Source organism: Phallusia mammillata, chromosome 1 (genome assembly GCF_965637545.1).
Source record: "Phallusia mammillata chromosome 1, kaPhaMamm4.hap1.1, whole genome shotgun sequence".
NCBI lineage: Eukaryota > Metazoa > Chordata > Ascidiacea > Phlebobranchia > Ascidiidae > Phallusia > Phallusia mammillata.
In genome coordinates, this window is record NC_137252.1 from 11,743,252 (window position 1) to 11,761,405 (window position 18,154).

The 18,154-nt window shown below is 38.9% G+C and overlaps 1 protein-coding gene across 13 annotated transcripts in view; it reads right to left on the reverse strand.

The window, feature by feature from the left end:
- LOC145209492 (neurexin-1-like) overlaps positions 1-18,154 on the reverse strand; it is a 39,814-nt gene that overhangs the window by 2,225 nt on the left and 19,435 nt on the right. For 7 of the 13 annotated variants that reach the window (XM_080079790.1, XM_080079785.1, XM_080079787.1 and 4 more), the window contains 17 exons: positions 17,573-17,686; positions 16,852-16,941; positions 16,359-16,388; positions 15,477-15,596; positions 9,597-9,732; positions 9,247-9,372; positions 8,902-9,046; positions 8,478-8,631; positions 7,869-8,048; positions 7,547-7,666; positions 7,135-7,152; positions 6,175-6,359; positions 3,990-4,161; positions 2,520-2,606; positions 1,897-2,085; positions 1,395-1,543; positions 1,032-1,083 (listed from right to left, as the gene is read on the reverse strand). In XM_080079790.1, the coding sequence (XP_079935916.1) occupies positions 1,032-1,083; positions 1,395-1,543; positions 1,897-2,085; positions 2,520-2,606; positions 3,990-4,161; positions 6,175-6,359; positions 7,135-7,152; positions 7,547-7,666; positions 7,869-8,048; positions 8,478-8,631; positions 8,902-9,046; positions 9,247-9,372; positions 9,597-9,732; positions 15,477-15,596; positions 16,359-16,388; positions 16,852-16,941; positions 17,573-17,686 (2,067 nt within the window). Of the gene's footprint in view, positions 1-135; positions 531-1,031; positions 1,084-1,394; positions 1,544-1,896; positions 2,086-2,519; positions 2,607-3,989; positions 4,162-5,587; positions 5,767-6,174; positions 6,360-7,134; positions 7,153-7,546; positions 7,667-7,868; positions 8,049-8,477; positions 8,632-8,901; positions 9,047-9,246; positions 9,373-9,596; positions 9,733-15,476; positions 15,597-16,358; positions 16,389-16,851; positions 16,942-17,572; positions 17,687-18,154 lie in introns of all 13 variants that reach the window. The other 6 variants (XR_013855112.1, XM_080079780.1, XM_080079783.1 and 3 more) reach the window with 6 other exon arrangements.

The window sequence follows — 18,154 nt, forward strand, 5'->3', positions numbered from 1 at the left end:
CATATTTGCTTAAAGGTCAACGTAGAGTACGAAAACTGCCAATAGTTTTGCCAAGAGGATGTTTATTTAAAAGAAAGAAAATGTTTCAAGGGTTTTTTTAACAAAACACAACGACACACAACAAAGAATACTTACATTGTGCAATGCTCCAGATGTTATGTGTTAGCGTGTAAGCAAGCAAAAAAGAGTGAGGTTAAATCTAATTCATGGTATACACGAAATCAAGTTCTGTTTAACTGCGATGATATGTGCATAATATGTTTAATGTGTATAATATTTGCGTATGACCTGTCTTGTGAAGTGTAGCAAAAACTCTTAGTTTTGTGAACATGGCATACAATTTTTGGCGGCAGATGTAGTTTATTGCATATTTTTAGACTGGAAGAAACGAAAAATAAAAGCGGGTCTTGCGATCTTTTAAGACACGATAAATGTTAACGCTGAAATAAGTACTCCGTGTATCGCGAGAAGATGCCACTGCCGCATGGCGAGTGTGGCGCCATTGCAGCCTTGTTGTGAGAATGAGTAGACTGAAGTTGTTGTGGTGGAATGTGGTTGGTTGTGGTGGTGATGGTGGTGGAATGGGAACAGAAAGAGAGTTGAGCGCACAGTTAGCCAAGTCGTAGTTTTATAGGTAGAAAGATTTAAGGGTATTGTATTCTAAATGTAACCACACACTGTGTATCCTAGAGTTCACTACAGACAGAACACAAACTGATACCTTTCTCCGAAAGCGTGTTGATGTTTGTTTCAAAATTTTTAAAAAAACTGTAGGAACCTTTAAAATTTTGTCAATTAGGTAGTTTTTTGTGGTATCTAGACATTATGTATGCGTTATCTTTTTCTGCTTCATCTGAATTTATAAACGAAAATTGACAGTTTCCACTTGACCTAATGATCATCCGGTAAATGGTAGCAGTTTGTGTTCTGGAAACTAGAACTAAGCGTTATTGGTAATTATAACGCCAAATCACATTCTCCCTGGAGCAGATCTACTTTAAATTTATATTAAAGTTGCTATTTGATCTCACCTGATGAGTTTGGACACATATCCTCGTCATCACAGTCGTCTGGATCTGATCCCTGTGGACAAAACAAAGATTTTTTATTCAAAACAGTCGACCCTTAAACTGTGTAATCTGCAATGTAATAGGCGGATATCTTACAAACATGTGCTACTTGATCAAACTTATAAAGTACATTTAACATTTTAAGCAAAAAGATAACACGAATTCAGAGTTGCATTGGGCTTTTTTCCTGTATGTAGCACTATTGGATTTGGCCAGAAAAGATCAATATAAGCTAAATTTAGATGACCATTGGCAATTTCATTAAAAAACACAAAAAAGTGCTGCTGGAGTACATGTATGTGTTTGACATAGCAGCAAACTTACATTTGGAACGAACGGCGTTGACTTGGTTGTTGAAAAAATGGTTAATGTGGCCATGGTGGTGGTTGGTTGCGAGATGGTTGGATTGGTTGGTGAAATGTCAGGACCACCTATTTTCGTGACGTCACCATAGAACTGAACACGGTCGTCATCTGAATAAAGCAAGGTGACAGAATCAGAATAACACATGACAAATGGTATAACTTCTGTAGAATCACATTTAAATCTTGTTCAAGTGGTCCAAAATAGTGTGTTTGGATAAGATCGTTTCCATTATTAAGCCAACCGTTTAGAAACGTAGAGAATGTTAACCCTTCCTTCTTCATCGTACAAGTTTTGTACAACCATGGTATTTCTAGTTTATATTAGTAATTTGAAAACCTGTATGAAACCAAACTTCTCTGTTTCACATATTTTTTTATAAATAACGATGTGTGGGAATCTTCACTTCGACTTATTAGCTATTTAAGTGAATTGCCCATATCGGAGATAACAATAAACTTACTTCTTGCTGCGAGATCGAACACACGAACATCGTTGAAGAAAAGTCCCATCATTTGACCGACGAAAGGTTGCGTGATATCTGGGGATCGTCTGTTGCGTGTTGGTTGTTGCAACGTGGACATGGCGCTCTCACTGAGCAATCCACCGATTTGAATAGTAGATTGCGAGTTAAATACCGAAGCCACTCGCTCTGTTAGAACATACAAAGGTTTTGCCGTGCAAAGAATTGTTTTGCTTGGTTTTGGATAAATTAACAACATTAAGTTTGAATGGTAGTTAATTGTTTAGAATTTTGCAACAGGACAAGGTTTTTACAAAGTGATTTAATTGAAAGTCAAATAAAAAGTTATACTAATCAAAAAATAGACTAGTGCTATGGAAGATTTAGGTTAACTAACAAAATCGTAGAAAAAGTTCTTATTGTGGTTATACCTTGTGTTATTACTTCCATGCATTATGTTAGTTGTTGGATATTAGAAACAAGTAACATGGATGAATTGTCAGTTGTGAAAGTACTGGTTAGTAGCTGAAAACACACACACGCTCTCACACAAACAAACAGTACACACAATCATACACACATAATCGCGAGTTAGCCAAAACCAAAAGAAAAAATGTTAGTACCTTTGCCTTGCAACCACGAATCAACCGCGGGTCGGGCAGAGGGTGCAATGGACGGGCTTGCAAGGGCAAAGCGGGAACGTGCATCCCCTACGACAAATAATAGGCAGAGTGAGTTTCACACCAATGGCAAGACACGAGCAGATGTACACAAGTTGTTGTTAGTACACCGGTGCATTGCTGCGGCTCTTCATACTGATGTGTACCAAACTAGAAGCAGGTTGTCCATACTTTGTAGTAAAATACGTTCTAACCGATTAATGCTTTTGGGAAATAGTACAACTCATAGTTAATTGGTGTGGGTTTTTTAAAAGGTTCATGGGAGATCATGACGTAAATGTTATAAATTTAACCCGATGGTTCCCAACCGCGGAGGAATTTTTAAAACTGTATGGAAGGAATTTACTTTATTTTGACATGTGGTTTGTAAATAGACACTTTAGCTCAGGTAATATAATCTGTGAGGTTGATTAAAGACCCAATTTTAAATGATATTTGTATGGTTCATCCACTATGTAGTCTATCAGGGAGAGATGACAATATTTTGAATTGTTAAGGAAGGAATTCGTCGAAAAAGTTTGGGAACTACTAGTTTAACCTATTCATCTATGCAATTTCATTCGAATGGTGAACGATAAATTACGTTCATTTTCTGTTACTAGTTGCTAAAACTCGTCATCATTGTATAAAACCAGCATCATGTGTGGTACGGGGTATTCCTGATGAACCCCGGCGGTCATGTTAGTAAAATGAATTCGTGCAAAGACACCAGTTAGAAATGTAATCACGGGTTATTTACCAAGTTGGATTCGGATAGTAAATGCACATGCAGTTTAATGTGACTTTGAATGCCAACCTATATCTCTGTACATTTTGCGAGTTTAAAGACATGCAAGACTGCTGTTGCATCGACCTGCCAATGTTAATGCGCTTACTGACCAAAAATTGTTTTAAAAAAGATGTTTTAGTTTTAAAAAAGATGTATTCTCAGTAGGCTGAATCATAGCACGCCAGGCCTATTAAAGGCTATACCGAAAATCCCGGAAAGGCTCCTGTAGTAAGTTCGAATTTTTCTAGCTTACGCCTTGTCATATGGGAATGCTTGGAGACCGGCTGATTCCGAATAACACCCTCAATAGGCCTGGCGTACTTTGATTTATATATGATTGTGCCGTGATAGCTGGTCTGCGTTAATGTTTCAGGGCTGATCCCAGTTGTGAATTTATGTCCATCTTAACTTAGCAGGCAGATTTCCCATAATGCGCTCAATCGATTGGCAAGTTGATCAACAGCATGCATGAAAGTCACATATATTAGCAAACGATATTGCCCAAACCTATAAGTGCGATTTGTCGCGGACTGACATAGCGAACTACTTATTCAGCTAAAATACCTTGTTCTATGCTATATCGTATACCCCTGTAAGGTTACGAGTGTAAAGAAAACACATCACACAACAGCGCGTGTACTCACCACTAGGCGTAATACTTCTCACTGGCCAGTTGTTCACCCTCATCGTGGCATTGAGCCAACGCCTGCGAACTTGTACAGTGTGGTAACTACCGTCCGACACCGACCTTTCTTCACGGAGTTCCACAGTTCGTCCGCCACCCACGTTAAAACGAAGCGTCAGTTTGCCATTCTCCTGCAGTTGCACCAGAAACAGTGTTACTGTGTTTATTGGTATGGTTGGATAGCGTGTTATTTATTATACAGTTATGGACAAATTGTGAAAACCATGCACCGATTTCACTCAAAACACATGCGCTCCTCGGTACCTCAGACCAGCTGTCCTAAGTTTCTGCGCAAAACCAGTGTCAAAAATGCATCCAACTAACCCATTAGCCAGGGTGAAATGGCAACCGCAGGGGGTTGAATGTGTCAGAATTGACAATCTTGAGGCATTAACGCCGAAATGCAAATTCGCTCGCGTACTTGGAATAGTTTATCGAACCAGATCTGGCATTCAACAGTGGGAAATGTTATTGATCTTTTTTTTAAACATATGCAAAAAGGTTAACACAGCGGTCCATCGAAATACTGGCTTAAACTGAAGCAGAGAGTGGCAATCTTCTAGGATGTGCATGCAAGAATATGTGACTCGAGATTAAGTTCGAACCCATAGAATACTTTACGATGCACCAACCAACGTATGAGCCGTATCAAAATTTTCATGTTTCGGGGGCATGTGGGTGAACCGCTGGGTCATTCGGGGTTAAACTTTGGGCGGATTAACTTCGGATAACTAACTAACATGTGTGAAATTTTAAATAATTTAAACCACTCTCTCTTGACCAAACGTTTGGAACAAATCAGCGCTGCACAGAAAAAAGTAATATTCTATAACTGTTCGTAACTAGGTTTGTTGATAATGTGCGCATCGACTTCTGGGCCGAGGACAGCGAGAACAGCACTTGAAAAAAACGCTTACCAAACGAAATGAAGGTTAGGCGACTCTTTTGCACACGATGAAATGTATGTACGACTTTGCGAGCCTTTGACAAACTTGTTAGCTTTCACACGCACACCCATACACGCCCACACACACACACACAGACACACGCACACTCACACACAGAAACGTGGCATTCTCAATGCAAAATCTTCTGTTAGCGGCGCCAGCAAAAATAGGCACTTGACGTGATCCAAAAAGAAAACGTTAAGTACGCTGTAGTTCTTAACCTGTGGGTAATTTGAAATTTTGCAGGAGGTAATTACGTCATCATACGTCATCGTCATACTTTTGTGATGTTATAGTTAAGAGATTTTTGAAAAGGGACAAATGTACCTGTGGTTGCTTTCAAGGGTAACAATATTAAAAGGTTAAGAACCACTGAGTTAAAAAAACGCGGGCTAAAAAATTGACAACTGTTTTCACACTGCGCCACCAAGCGACAAAATTTCTAATTTACTCTGTACGGCGTAAAGCCTGTTTTCTCCTAAAACAGGGAATATGACATAAGATCACGTCAAAAGCGCCTACCGCCGCAACTTATGCAAACCATGCATTAAAAACCGACAGGCATTAATACGACGGCCAGCAACGCCGTGCAGCATGGAAACCTCCTTACAATGCTAAGCCGAAGGTAGTCTCGGGGATTGCGCATTGCCGAGTACACTGTAAGCAGGACGGCGTCGGGAGAGCGGCTCGCAAAGGCAATGTTCAGAACGTCATAACGTACGCTATGCCCAGAGAGCTCGCACGTAATGAGACCCTTGTTGAAGAGGTAGGCAGAAGAGCTTATGTGTTCTGATGGTGGGCACGGTGTTTGGCGTAAAAATAGAAACAATAGCACTTTAGATTAGGTAATATAACACTAAAACGGCTATTCTCAGTCCCCGGCAAGTGATTGTAATCTGTTCGCGACAGAAAGGCAAATTTTCAGTTCACCAAGGTTTCAAGTAAGGATGGCCTATTGTGTTGATCAAGAGTAAAAATTTGGAGCTCAGCAAATTGTTCGGATCTTTTACTTTTACAATATTGCCAAAAAAACTTTAAACGTCAAATTTTTTAGCGCAAATTTAAGAGAAGTTGTACCGGTAAAAACATGCACAAACCTTTGGTAAACTTTGGGCAATCTTGATCTTTTAAAACTTGAAATTCTGAGAACAAATGGCCGAGGGACTGAGAACAATTTTCGCCGACATATAAACTCACGATAGAGAGTTGTAGATAGTCTTGAGTCGGCGGGTTTGTGTAACCGCTCACGCGCAAAAGCACACAATTGCGCAACGAAGTCGAAAATCCGAGCCCCAGTTTATCAGTTCTGGTGCTCGGGTAGTCGTCACGCCATTTGTACAGTATTAAGCCTGTACCGGAGCCGATACGATAGCTATGGCCCTCTGTAAAATTCACATGTTATGTTACTTACAACGCCATTTAAGGTGTTGCCGATTTTGCGCCACATAGTCAAAGCTGTATAGCCCTTTTACAACATGCCAAAAACTGAATTGATCGAGTTAGTACTCGTTTTGGATATTTTATGCCATCTTTTTAGAAAGTTTCAAATGGTTAGCCAATTAAATAGTTTTAGGCGTACCAACTTTAAAAATCATTATTGGCATTGTCAAGGCTATGCACAATCTGAAAACGTAAATAAACAGGGCAAATGTAAAATGTTTTATAAGTTCCTGGTGATGCTGAATAAAGAAATCATGCACGCCATGCATAAGTCCACCACACCATGCTTCAAATATGGAAACTGTTCATGGTGATAGGCAGTAACACTCTCGGGAGTTGAGCTTTGTATTATTGTTATTAAAATATATAGTATATTATGTTTTTATTTCCTGGTCTTGTAGCATTCGGAAAAGGGTCCTTGATCAAACAAAGCAAAAAAGCGCCTTTTCGGACGCACTGGTCACACAAATCAGAGCAAAAAATATGTGCGAAAACAAATGTTCGCTGTAGCGTGCGTTCGTTATCACGTGATCAACGTTCGTATCGCACACCGCAAGCGGGGTGGGTGAAAAAAGAGGGGTCATGCTTTGAGGGGTGCACACGAGCGCTGCGCCCCGAAGCTGAAAAATCACGGCACTCGTAAAAAGCAAAATGAAATGTGTTTGGTGACGAAAGGGGAAGGCAACACACTCGCTCTCCTTCGTTTGTTTTGCTTACCGGGTAGAGTACTGACGTCTAAATCGGCCAGCAAATAAAAAGAGTTTCTTTTGTCGCTGAGAGTTATCACTATGTGCCGTTTATTTATATTTAATGCTGGACCAAAATATGCATACACTGTATAGTAAGTATAGCGTGGGCTTCGTTTGAAGTCGGAAACATGACGTCACAATCAAGCTACGTCATCAAAAAAGTCTGACGTCATATCTCATCTTGTTTTACAAAAGAGTTTTATGGGAAGTACAGGCAAAATTGGGAGTTTAAGTATCCATTTACGTTTAAAGTATTTTTACGAAGGACGTCCCTAGTTCAAAGTTTTTGTTTAGCACTCTTTGCACTATTGTGTACGCGTTTAACTGTTTTCAGAATAATTTTGTAATCACGCATAAATAAAAGCGAACCAAAAACTTACGTTGCTGGCAGAGTCGGCCTACGTACGACGTGAGGCTACAATCACATTTAAACCCGTCCCAGTGTTGTATGCATACTCCACCATTACTACAAGTGGTGGGAGTACAAGCAGGTGATGGTTCTGTGCAAAAATAAAGTACACGTTCAAATTGACACCATCTAACCTTTTTGGTCCTAGGAAAAAAGATTATAAATAATGAAAACTACCCCTCCACCCCAAAAAATCGTTTTCACAACACCCAAAATGTAGGTTTATTGCTTGTATGAGCAATCCTGGTTAGTCGGTCTTACTGAGCAAAATAAACAGCAGTTTTATTACTTACTTAAGCACCCAGGGTTAACCTTTCCAACTGTTTGTTTTCCTCTTGGATCTCTCATATCCTGACTGACCCCGTTGACCTCGAGTGACCCCATGCAGCCTTCATATCCGGTCCTGGATGCCACTCTGTCTGGCAATTCGTATTGGTACATATTACCGGGGACGCCACCAATGTAAAATTTTCCTGCAACAAGGATACGAGTTTTTGTTTGGAATATAAACGAGTAATAAAACTGTTTGAGGTAAAAAAAAAGTCTTGTTTGTTAATAAGACTGTGTTAAACATTCTGTGGACATTTATGAGCAAGTTTTTCGGAACGTTTTGGAAGCCACAAAGTTGCTACGATATTCCTATTGATTTACCGAACCACTTAGTTTTTTCAGCATTACTCATAAGTGTTTTACAACCTTACAAAAGAATTTCTTCGATAACATCACTGTTTTAGTCTCAAAATGAAGGCAAACTGTGTTTTATTTGTGCTGTTCTGTTCTAGCATGAGAACATTATAATCGATTTCATCGTGGCAGTTTTGTTTGAAGGTTTAAATAAAACCTCTTAATAAAATCCACATTTGCCTACATATTACTGTTATAAAGATATTAACCTTTCTTACCGCCTAAATCGAGGTTCTTATTGCCAACCCGTCCACCTTGAATGACTTGCTGTTTGTCGACTGTGAGGGTGTGGATGTTATCTTCCGAACGTTCAATGCGAATGTCGTGCCACGAATTGTCGTTCACCAACAAATCACCGTTTACTGTCAGAACCTTTACAAGAAAAACGAATATAAGTTATATGGTTTAAAACAGAGGTTGTCAACTTATGGTAAAACTACTCCCAAGTAATTAATCTGGCATGCTTTGTGGTGAGTATAAGTAACAAAGATTTAGGTACATGGGTTAGTATGTTAAAGAAACTTTTAGGGTAATTTCCAAAGGGTAACCCCCCAAAAAATATTGGAAAGCCACTGCCATAAAATACAAGGGATTAAAATTTCCGACTGAAATAAGAACAAGCATAAACTTTCAAGGCTATACCTGTGGACCGTTTCCAAGGTTAAAAATATACATCAGCTTTCCTCCGTAGATTTCCACAGCCATAAAATCTCCCGAATTTCCGCCGTTGTAGAGAATCAAGCCGTCCGTGACAGTTGTTTTTATGCTCAGAAATATTGACATGGTCCTATAAAAGACAAGTAAAATCAGTTACGTGTAGGAAGTTGTTCCTTGACTATTTCAGTATACAACGTTAGATTTCAGTCGATTTGCAGATTTTTACAAGAGGGTTTTTGAAACCAAATTTCGATATTTTTATACCTTGTGATTGCAACATATCCATAGTTTAAGTAAAGAAGTTAGATAATGCTTTACGAATCGGCTAACCTGTATGCTGATAGCGTGTTCATGGCGATGTAACTGTCGGAACCTCTGAATGTTACAGGTTTCGCAACAGCATAACGTTCACCCCACGTAACGTTGTGATTGCATGGAATCCCTTGGTTGAAACAACTGAAAAAAACGATTTTTTACGAAACTGCCTCAAACTGGAACTTGAAACCAATCGAGTGGGATTTTGCATTAATGAGATTTTGGCACACAATTCGAATTGGAGTTATATTATTTTATCTCGCTAAGATTACACCTTTTGTTTCCGACTCCTGTCAAAATCATTGATTTTGTGTCCCTGCGAAGGAATGCGCGGTCACGTGACTATTGCAAATGTCATATGTCACCTGTCGATAAGAAAATTCGAGTTGAACACAACGTTCTGCAGAGTTCCAGCAAATGCTTGAGTTGTGTTGGAGTCGACGATGCGTCCGAGGTATATTGCGTCGAACTCGAGTTTCGTGTAACGTCCTCCGAGAGTTTCTGCAAAAAATAATTTCCCTATGTTCATGTTCACGCCAAAAAATAAGTGTTGCCAATAAAAACTAAACATTTTCGGACGAATATATAGAGATTTTAACTGGCTCCACGAGTATTATAGATAAAAGTGGATAATGTTTGGCTCTTTGTTTCAAGCAGATTGACCATTTAGTTAAAAAAAGTATTTACGTGGTCCAGTTTACCGAAATATAGTTATTGGACGGACAAAAGGTGTACAAGGCTTGTGTTATAAAATGATTCTAACTGTGGGTTTCAATGGTTAAATCCTACGAACACGTGGCATTCCAAAAACGCATGCTTCCGCGATAGTGCAGCGCAGAGCGTTATCTTTCAAATCCGTACTAGTTGTTTAAGTTTAACAAACATCATTTTACGAATTTTTTTTGTTCAACGAGTCTAATTTTCATTTTACAGTTAATCCTTAAATTCTTGATTGTTACATAAATAACCTTTCGTAAAACAAATTGTTTCTGACGACTTTATCACAATGTCATTGTTGAGCGGTTACGTAAAACAGGTTACCACGTTATATAAGGTTTTTAGCAAAGAGCAGCTAGTATTATTTCTATACAAAGAGATCCATTAGGAGGCATATAAACATCACCTTACCGACGCAGTGGCATTATAAAGCTATAAAAGTGCCCAATAACATGTCACGTCGCTCACTGCATTTTTAAATAATTCACGGCCCCTAATCCTGTCCGAACCCCTTATCTCGCTGTTCGTGAACCCTTTTCCGCGTCAAACCCCAGTTTGGGGTCACCAAGCTCTTTAATCGTAAGTGTTCTGCAGATTAAATATTGATAGGGCAAGTTTTTGAGGTGTTTCGAGCAGGCCTTGATAGAGTCAAGTTACAAGTAAGAGTCCTCATTGCCGAAGTTCGTTTGGACGAGCCCGGAAAAAGCCGAACCTGTTTATTTACTTTGCAGCTCTCGGCGCCCGAGCCCGTAAATAATACATATGAGGGCCGCGGAAATAAATCAGCACGAAAGATTGCGAGAAGGTGAAATATTCATACGGAGATGGGAGTCTTGAACTCCGGCGTGTATGAATTAGCGGTACCGCGCGTTTCCCTTAGGGAGAAACACATCGATTTTGTAGTCGGGAATCATTCACACAACTTCGCGCCGAAGCTTAAATTATTTAACAACCCGAAATTTACATCCAAGCTATTAAACCGCGACACAAAGGCGACAATACTAAAAGTCTATGTCATAGACTGTTTGTTGTTGTGTTTTTGGTTCCCCTGATGGTTCCCAATAATATACATGTTGTTTTTAGTTGCAGGAAATATTTTCGGAAAATAACGCATGCCGAAAAGCTTAAGATTTCGTGCATTTAGTTTAAATGTGTTAATAAACTAAGGATGCTAACTAAAAACATTTTTGAATCAATTCTTGTCTTGAATGTGGTACAAAACAAATAGATCAAAAACGTGAAACGTAAACCATTTTTGGATTCAATTTTACGCTGGGAACGGAGTTCTAACCATGTGACATTTCGATAGCCGGTATTTGATGCAATCTTTGCGTTGAACCCCTTCTCTTTTTACATGCAAATTGCGCATATCTCTTGCCCTCCTTACAGAAAGTTGATTAGTCTCCAGATCAAAAAGGAAAAAAATGAGCCACGTTTGAGAGTATAGGCAAAGAAAGTTTGGTCATTGTAACTTGAAACCGGATAAGGTCAAAAATCGATTAGGTTTCGGCAAATTATCCACGGGCATTTGACTTCCTAGAAATCCGGACAAGTTAGCATGCAGTAAATGTTTTGGAATATCGAGCACTCGCAATTTTACCACGAAAATGAAGTTATTCGAACGAATACATTAGTCAGTTATGCCGACATCAATTTTGGAAAATTATAAAAATTAAAACGAAGTAATATTTATCAAAAAAATAATAACTTTTAACTGACTATTTTTTTGCGAAAGGCTAATTTTGACATTTTGTTTGACTGCAAAACTTATTTGGAGGTCTAAAAATATTTACCAAAATAGCTTAAAAACTTGTTTTCAAATTCTCTGCGAATTGTGCTGCAAGAATTGCAACATTTAAAAAAACACAAATCCACATAATTCTGCTAAAAGAATCCAAATTGCTACCACCCGAAGTGCACGTGATATAAACAGAGCAATATGTGCGGTCATGCAAAGATAACGATTAGCTGCATCCAAAGCGTAATAGAAAAGGATTTGAAAGCTCTGAAAGGTACATCCACATATGTATAATATGTTTCCATCATATATATATGTGTGCAGCTAAGCGACATTCCGTCAGGCAGAGCATCACGCTACACGCGACAACTAAAGCCCACCCTGTCGCGAGTCCTTGCTTGATGACTCGCTCACCGGTCTTCGTCCGTAGCACTTTGCCTCAAGCGCCGCGTGTGCGCACCTTTCCGCTATAGACGACAGCATATCACGTGATCAGGTCATATGACAACTGTAAGGCCTCTGATTGGCCGAATTGGGGTACTAACTTACAGTGTAATCTATGTGGGAAGCTTAAAGCTGGAAGGCAGATTTTTGTCAGTTTTTGTTAAATGCTACTGGAATGTACAAAAACTTGTTTCCACCCAGTTTACAAATTAAATAAAAATAATCACAACAAATATGAATGTTATGTTTTTTTGCGCTGCGCTATGCGTTCGTTAAATTAATATGTAAAAAATTTAATGTATATTCAGAAATGTCTATTGACGTCAAAGCCACTGTCAGTAAACTTGTTTCAACCAGCTGGAATCGATCCTGCGGGCTCACCCGGCGACAAGCATCAACCGAAAGCAAGCATTATAGTCTGTCCCTAAAACAAATCAGCGCCCAAGTTTGCAGCGCATTGTACATGAACCTAGGTCAAATTAAATGCAAAAGGCAAGCAGCGGAATTGTTTGCAAGAAATACCGAGATACACCAGCGGCGTAACAGTGGATTTATAATTAGCCTAATGGATCAAGTCCTTTCGTGTCTATCGGAACGCTTCGGCGAGGAGCTGACGGGACAACGACATTCGCTAACCGCTCGATGGTCATGTATAATGCATTAGCCCGCTTCATCAGCCCAGCGTTGCTCCCCCAAAAAACGCTTGTCGCATAATCCGCGCTATGATAGCAATATTAAGTTTGTTCTATGTCTGATGGAAATTACTGTCGTCACAACGTACTCTGTGCGTCACTATTGCATGGTGTATTACATGTTTATGTATATACGTTAAAAATGCTACGCAAAAGGTCAAGATCAAAACAAGATTGCCGACGTCAACGAAACCGTGTCCTAAAAAGTAGCAGCTGCAGCAAAACCATGTAACATATTACAAACGTCTGTTAGCTTTCGCCTTTAATGTTCGTTAGAATAGGTCTTCAAAAAGGGCAAAATGTACTAAATAGGGAGTAAGTTGTACGGCCTTCGCACATAAACTGCAAGATGCAAAAACAAATGAAATTCCGTTTTTATATCTATTCAGTGTTTGAAACATAATATTCCATCATTATTTTGCCTTGTGGTACGTGTGGCTATTTCATGGATCCTTTTGCTGCGACCGGCTCCACAGCTAGCGAGTGACGAAGAAAAATCGCTCCTAATTTAATCTCGGAACCAAATTAGGGCAAATATTGAATAAACTGGATTTCACCCTGCAGGAGTTATTGAGTCAACTTGGCAAAGCCATCATGAAAAGATGATGAAAAGTTCCACAAAACACAACATATCACTATTAACAAATAAATAAAAATAAAAATGCGCTCTTTACCATAAAAACATAATTAAACAATTTTGCCTCGAATTTGTTTGGGAACAGTATTAAAACTGAAAACAGTTTATAAGCCCAATATGTCATGGCTAATTATTGGGTAGAATTTGTACCGGAGGGATAATGCATTTGCATATTTGCAACATGTTTAGATTTTTACTTCGCATTTGCATTGGTTTAGCTCCACACGACTCTACTTCTCTCCTTATAACACGCTTACATGCATAATTAATGGCAAGGTGTGCGCCAACTCCATGATCCTGACGATCACATTTACGTCGTACCTATGTTTCGTGGTTGCGTTACTTGGATAATGAGGATTCGGTAAATTTACAAAAGCTTACTGCTAAGGTGTCGCTGAAGGAATTTTTTGAAAACGAGTGGTGGAATTCTCTTGACTTTATTAAGGCCTCTAAATTTTTTCACCAGAGAAATTATACTGACACGCCAGAAAACTATTATTGTTTAAATTAAAAACTAGTTTTTCTTTACTCTAGTCCAGGGGTGCACAACCTTTTCGCTAAGACGGCCACATCGCAGAATCTTATTTCACCAACGGCCGCCAATACCTGTTTGTTTTGTTTTAAAATTGGTTATGTGAAAATAGAGCTTGTCCCACATGCATAAACCATCTAATGGCGTCCAAAAAGCCCAGATAATTTGAAACTTGATTCACAGATTGAGCTAAACAGTCGTGGCGACCAGTGTGAGCTATTTATGGCGTCATAATCTATATTGTGACACAAGAGGTGACTGTTTATTTACATTATTTGCACACAATAGGCGTATATAAAGTGTGATGCACAGGGTCACTAGGCTGGTAACATTCTTTACAGTCTTACAAAATCTATTTAAAGCAGTTTGAAAGTCAAAATATTTGGCAAAAGAGTTTTATTTACGTCACGGCCGCCAGTGCATATATTTTAATAAACATGTTCACGGCCGCACAAAATCGTCTATTCGGCCGCAGGTTGTCCACCCCTGCTCTAGTCGAAGCGAAAATGAAGGTATGGCTATTTCGCTGTGCCAAAAACATGTTTCACGTTCAAACTACAGAATTGCATACGCAGCGACTGGGTTGGTGTTTTCATCTGAAAATGTCCAGCAGTCATGAATTAACACCCCGAATCGATGCAGTCCTTTACTTTACTTGCAAGGAGATTCCATTAATATGGAAAGATTTACTAGAATCGCAAAATGCATACACTTTTTAAACCACAGAATTGCATATGCGTATAGCATGTTTTTCATAAACGCCACAAGGTACCCAATTCAACCGCACAAACCGTGCTCATCAACCCGCTTTGAAGATACAACAAACGCTCAGTAGCGATTTGCATTTATTCATGCGAGAGACAGAATCGCCCCCGATTACCCCTTGAAATCAATAGGGGTCGTTCACCCATTCAGCTACGGCCCTCAATTTGTCGAAAATTTTGGCAGCGGCGGTTCGATTCACCAACAGACCACGTGACATTCGATTCGTTACGCTTCACTGCAAATTGTGTACGCACAAATGCGTCTGCAACTATAAGGAATAAGCAGCGTATTGAACAGATGATTTAATCCCATTGGAAGATATGTTGGTATTAGTAAGGCTTTTATGTTCACTGATTTGCGCAATTTAAACGTATTGATTTGGCTGTCAGTATAAATATCAGTTTCTCACTAATGGAAGATGATAGTGCTGTCGTCATGTCAAAAATGTGTAAGCTTTGGGGGAAGAATTAGGCGCTGTGAATTAATTACAATGAAAAGCAAAGATTCGCTGAATAAATTCGTTGAAAAATGGATTCTTACATTCCCAAGGAAACAAACAATTTGGGATTTTAAACCTTATTGTTTTCGAAAGTTTTCTATCAATAAAACAAAAAGGCCACCCTTATACCTTTTTGACAATACACTAAACTTTAAATTTAAGAATTAACGTAAAAAGTTGGAATCAACCACATCTAAAAAGCAATGGAAAATCACACTTACTTCCTTTGTGCCTTCCGTCAACTCCAAAAGTGATCCTGTGTCCTCTCCTGGTCAGTTTCACACTGTGCCACTTCCGGTCATTCAACATAGTTTCACTGTACATGGTATCCGGTCCACTACCTGTTTTGCACGCACAAAAAACGTCACACTGGTTCACTTCCAGCCCAAAGCCATTTACGTGCTATCGATATGTGCGTAATCATCAATTAGAACCATGATACAAGCTTGTTACGGGTTATTAATTTTCAATGAAACATAGAGCAAGTCAAAAAAAATTTTTTTTTAAGTTGTTCATAAAATGTTGTGTTGTAGTCTATGCGTTCCTTTACAGTTAGTCGGTCACTATATAAATGATTTTACTTATGCGTGTTCGTGTGCTTGTGACTTTATGTTCTTTTTTAAACCATGGATAAGCATGTAATTATGCAACTGCGCATTCTATGATACTACTGCAGTTGTTAACACGATTACAACATGCCGAGCGCGGAGGTTCCTCTGTATATGTAACTAATTCTTAACTTATGTAAGTACATGGTTAACACTTAAAATATGCAAAAGGTGATGACCAAAAAACTCGAATTTGGGTTAAGGGTGAACCCATTTCATAAACTTGATGGAAAAGGTTATGTTTTCAAAGAATGGTTAAAACATAAGGAATCCTTTTTGATCTTCGGAGCGTGGTAGCCATCCATACTCTACTTACCGTCTTGCTAACGTGCAACCAGGTTAAAACAGTACATTTCTAATCATGGCCATTCAATGGGGCCGGTGCCTGCGTCGCGGCCAAGTTTGTCACGTGACCAAAGGGACAACACAACAATGGTAATGACGTGAAACACAAAACACAGTAAGTGGTGACGATGATGTGCAAAGGCGACTTACGAGGTGCGGTGCAGTTGGGTTGAGAACAGTCTGCGCAACAAAAAGATAACCAAGTCAAAATTGCCGAACCAGCAAGTGTCGCTGATCAACCCTTAAAAATTTTCATACGACCGTCATTTAAACGACGAATTTTGACAGAGAAGTTTAGGAAAGATCTAGAGAGTTAGAAAATTGACTGCTAAAAACACATTGCAGGTGTTAATTTATAGTTGCTGGTCTGCCTTGAGCTTCTATTGTTCAGGTAAAAGCGTATGGAATTTAAGCATAAATGTTACTGAAATGAAGGTTTTGAAAAAAAAAATCTTTCTGACGTACACATAACTTGGCATACTTTCCACTAACGGTAAATTCAACACTCATATACAAAAACAAATATAATCAATTGACATTTTCTTCACGTAAAAAATAACAATTAGTGATACGGGATGGCTAACTCGGTGCTGTAAAATAGTACAAAGCCGAATAGAGTGGTTTTGATTGACATGTGGCCTACCGAGATCGATGGTGAGTTTTAGCCTTCCTCCTTCCATTTCTATTCTCATCATATCTCTAGTGCTCCTGGATACAGTGGCAAACAAAACACCTGCAAGAAAGAAACGGTGATGACCTGATGTAATCCCAGCCCTACTTCCAATGCCTTTCTCATTAGATGCTTTTCAAAAGTCCAGTAAAATTTTAAAACAAAGAAATTTGTTTGATGGAAGTAGAAAAACAACTTAAGTAAACGTTGAAAGGGTTTGTCAAAAAAATAATGTGCTTGGTGGGCGGAAATGCAGATGAATGCTTGTTATGAATCACTGCGACCGGTAGGAAGAACCGGTCGGGCATCTTGTGCAAAACTTATGACTCACGCCTATGCTTCATTCAACACTTGCGATATTCTAAAGATAGCAAAACTGAGTTACATAACCTTTGCAAAATGGTTACGGCACAAGCTTTGCGAAATCAATCACAAATTGGTTACAAAAGCATGCAAACATTGTTGAACCTTCCCGAAAAGGCATTCACAGGCATCTTGCTGATGCGAAACTCATTTTAAAAACTTTTTATTTTCACCAAATGGTAATTGTTGGCCTAACAAAACAATCATCGAAATCGTATTGGGTCCAAAACAGCCATATCTTTTTACTTTTGGGCATCTAACAAACGGATCAAGAGGCATCGGGACCTATTAACTGTACACTACAAATAATAATGATTGACCTGCGGCTTACCTGACTTAAGAGGAGTTTTAAATCTCATCGAAATATCTTCTCCGTCAGTTTGTATGCTTTTCTCCATCTCAAAACCCATGTACTGCGTTCCGTCAAAGGTTGCTGACATCACAGCTGTCAATCAAACGAGAAATTTGATTTTTCAGCGAAATAATTTATCGATTGCGAAGGTGCAAATAGTAACACCTGGCACCTGACAGCTGTTTGAGCCAAGGTGTATAGGACCACATAAAGCATTGTGCCCGACTTTTGCTTTTTAATTCCAAAGCAATTTTTTCACGAACTAAAAATTCTTATTGAGCCTTAATCTGGTACATATATCGTTTTACGTAGGTACCACAAATAATATGTAAATGAATATGATTCATAAACGTTCCTAGAAAATCGATTACTTAGAAAAGAGCGATTGTAGAAAGTTTGCCTCCTGATTGTTCGTAAATTTGCTCTTTTCTTTCAGGAATTTGCTCTTCTCTTTTCGATAAGCTTGCCGTAATCACTAAGTTTACCATTTGTTTATTTGTTACGCACAGTAAAACTACGGAGACTGTCTGTTCAGGTGGTACATTGTATTATTACAATGAA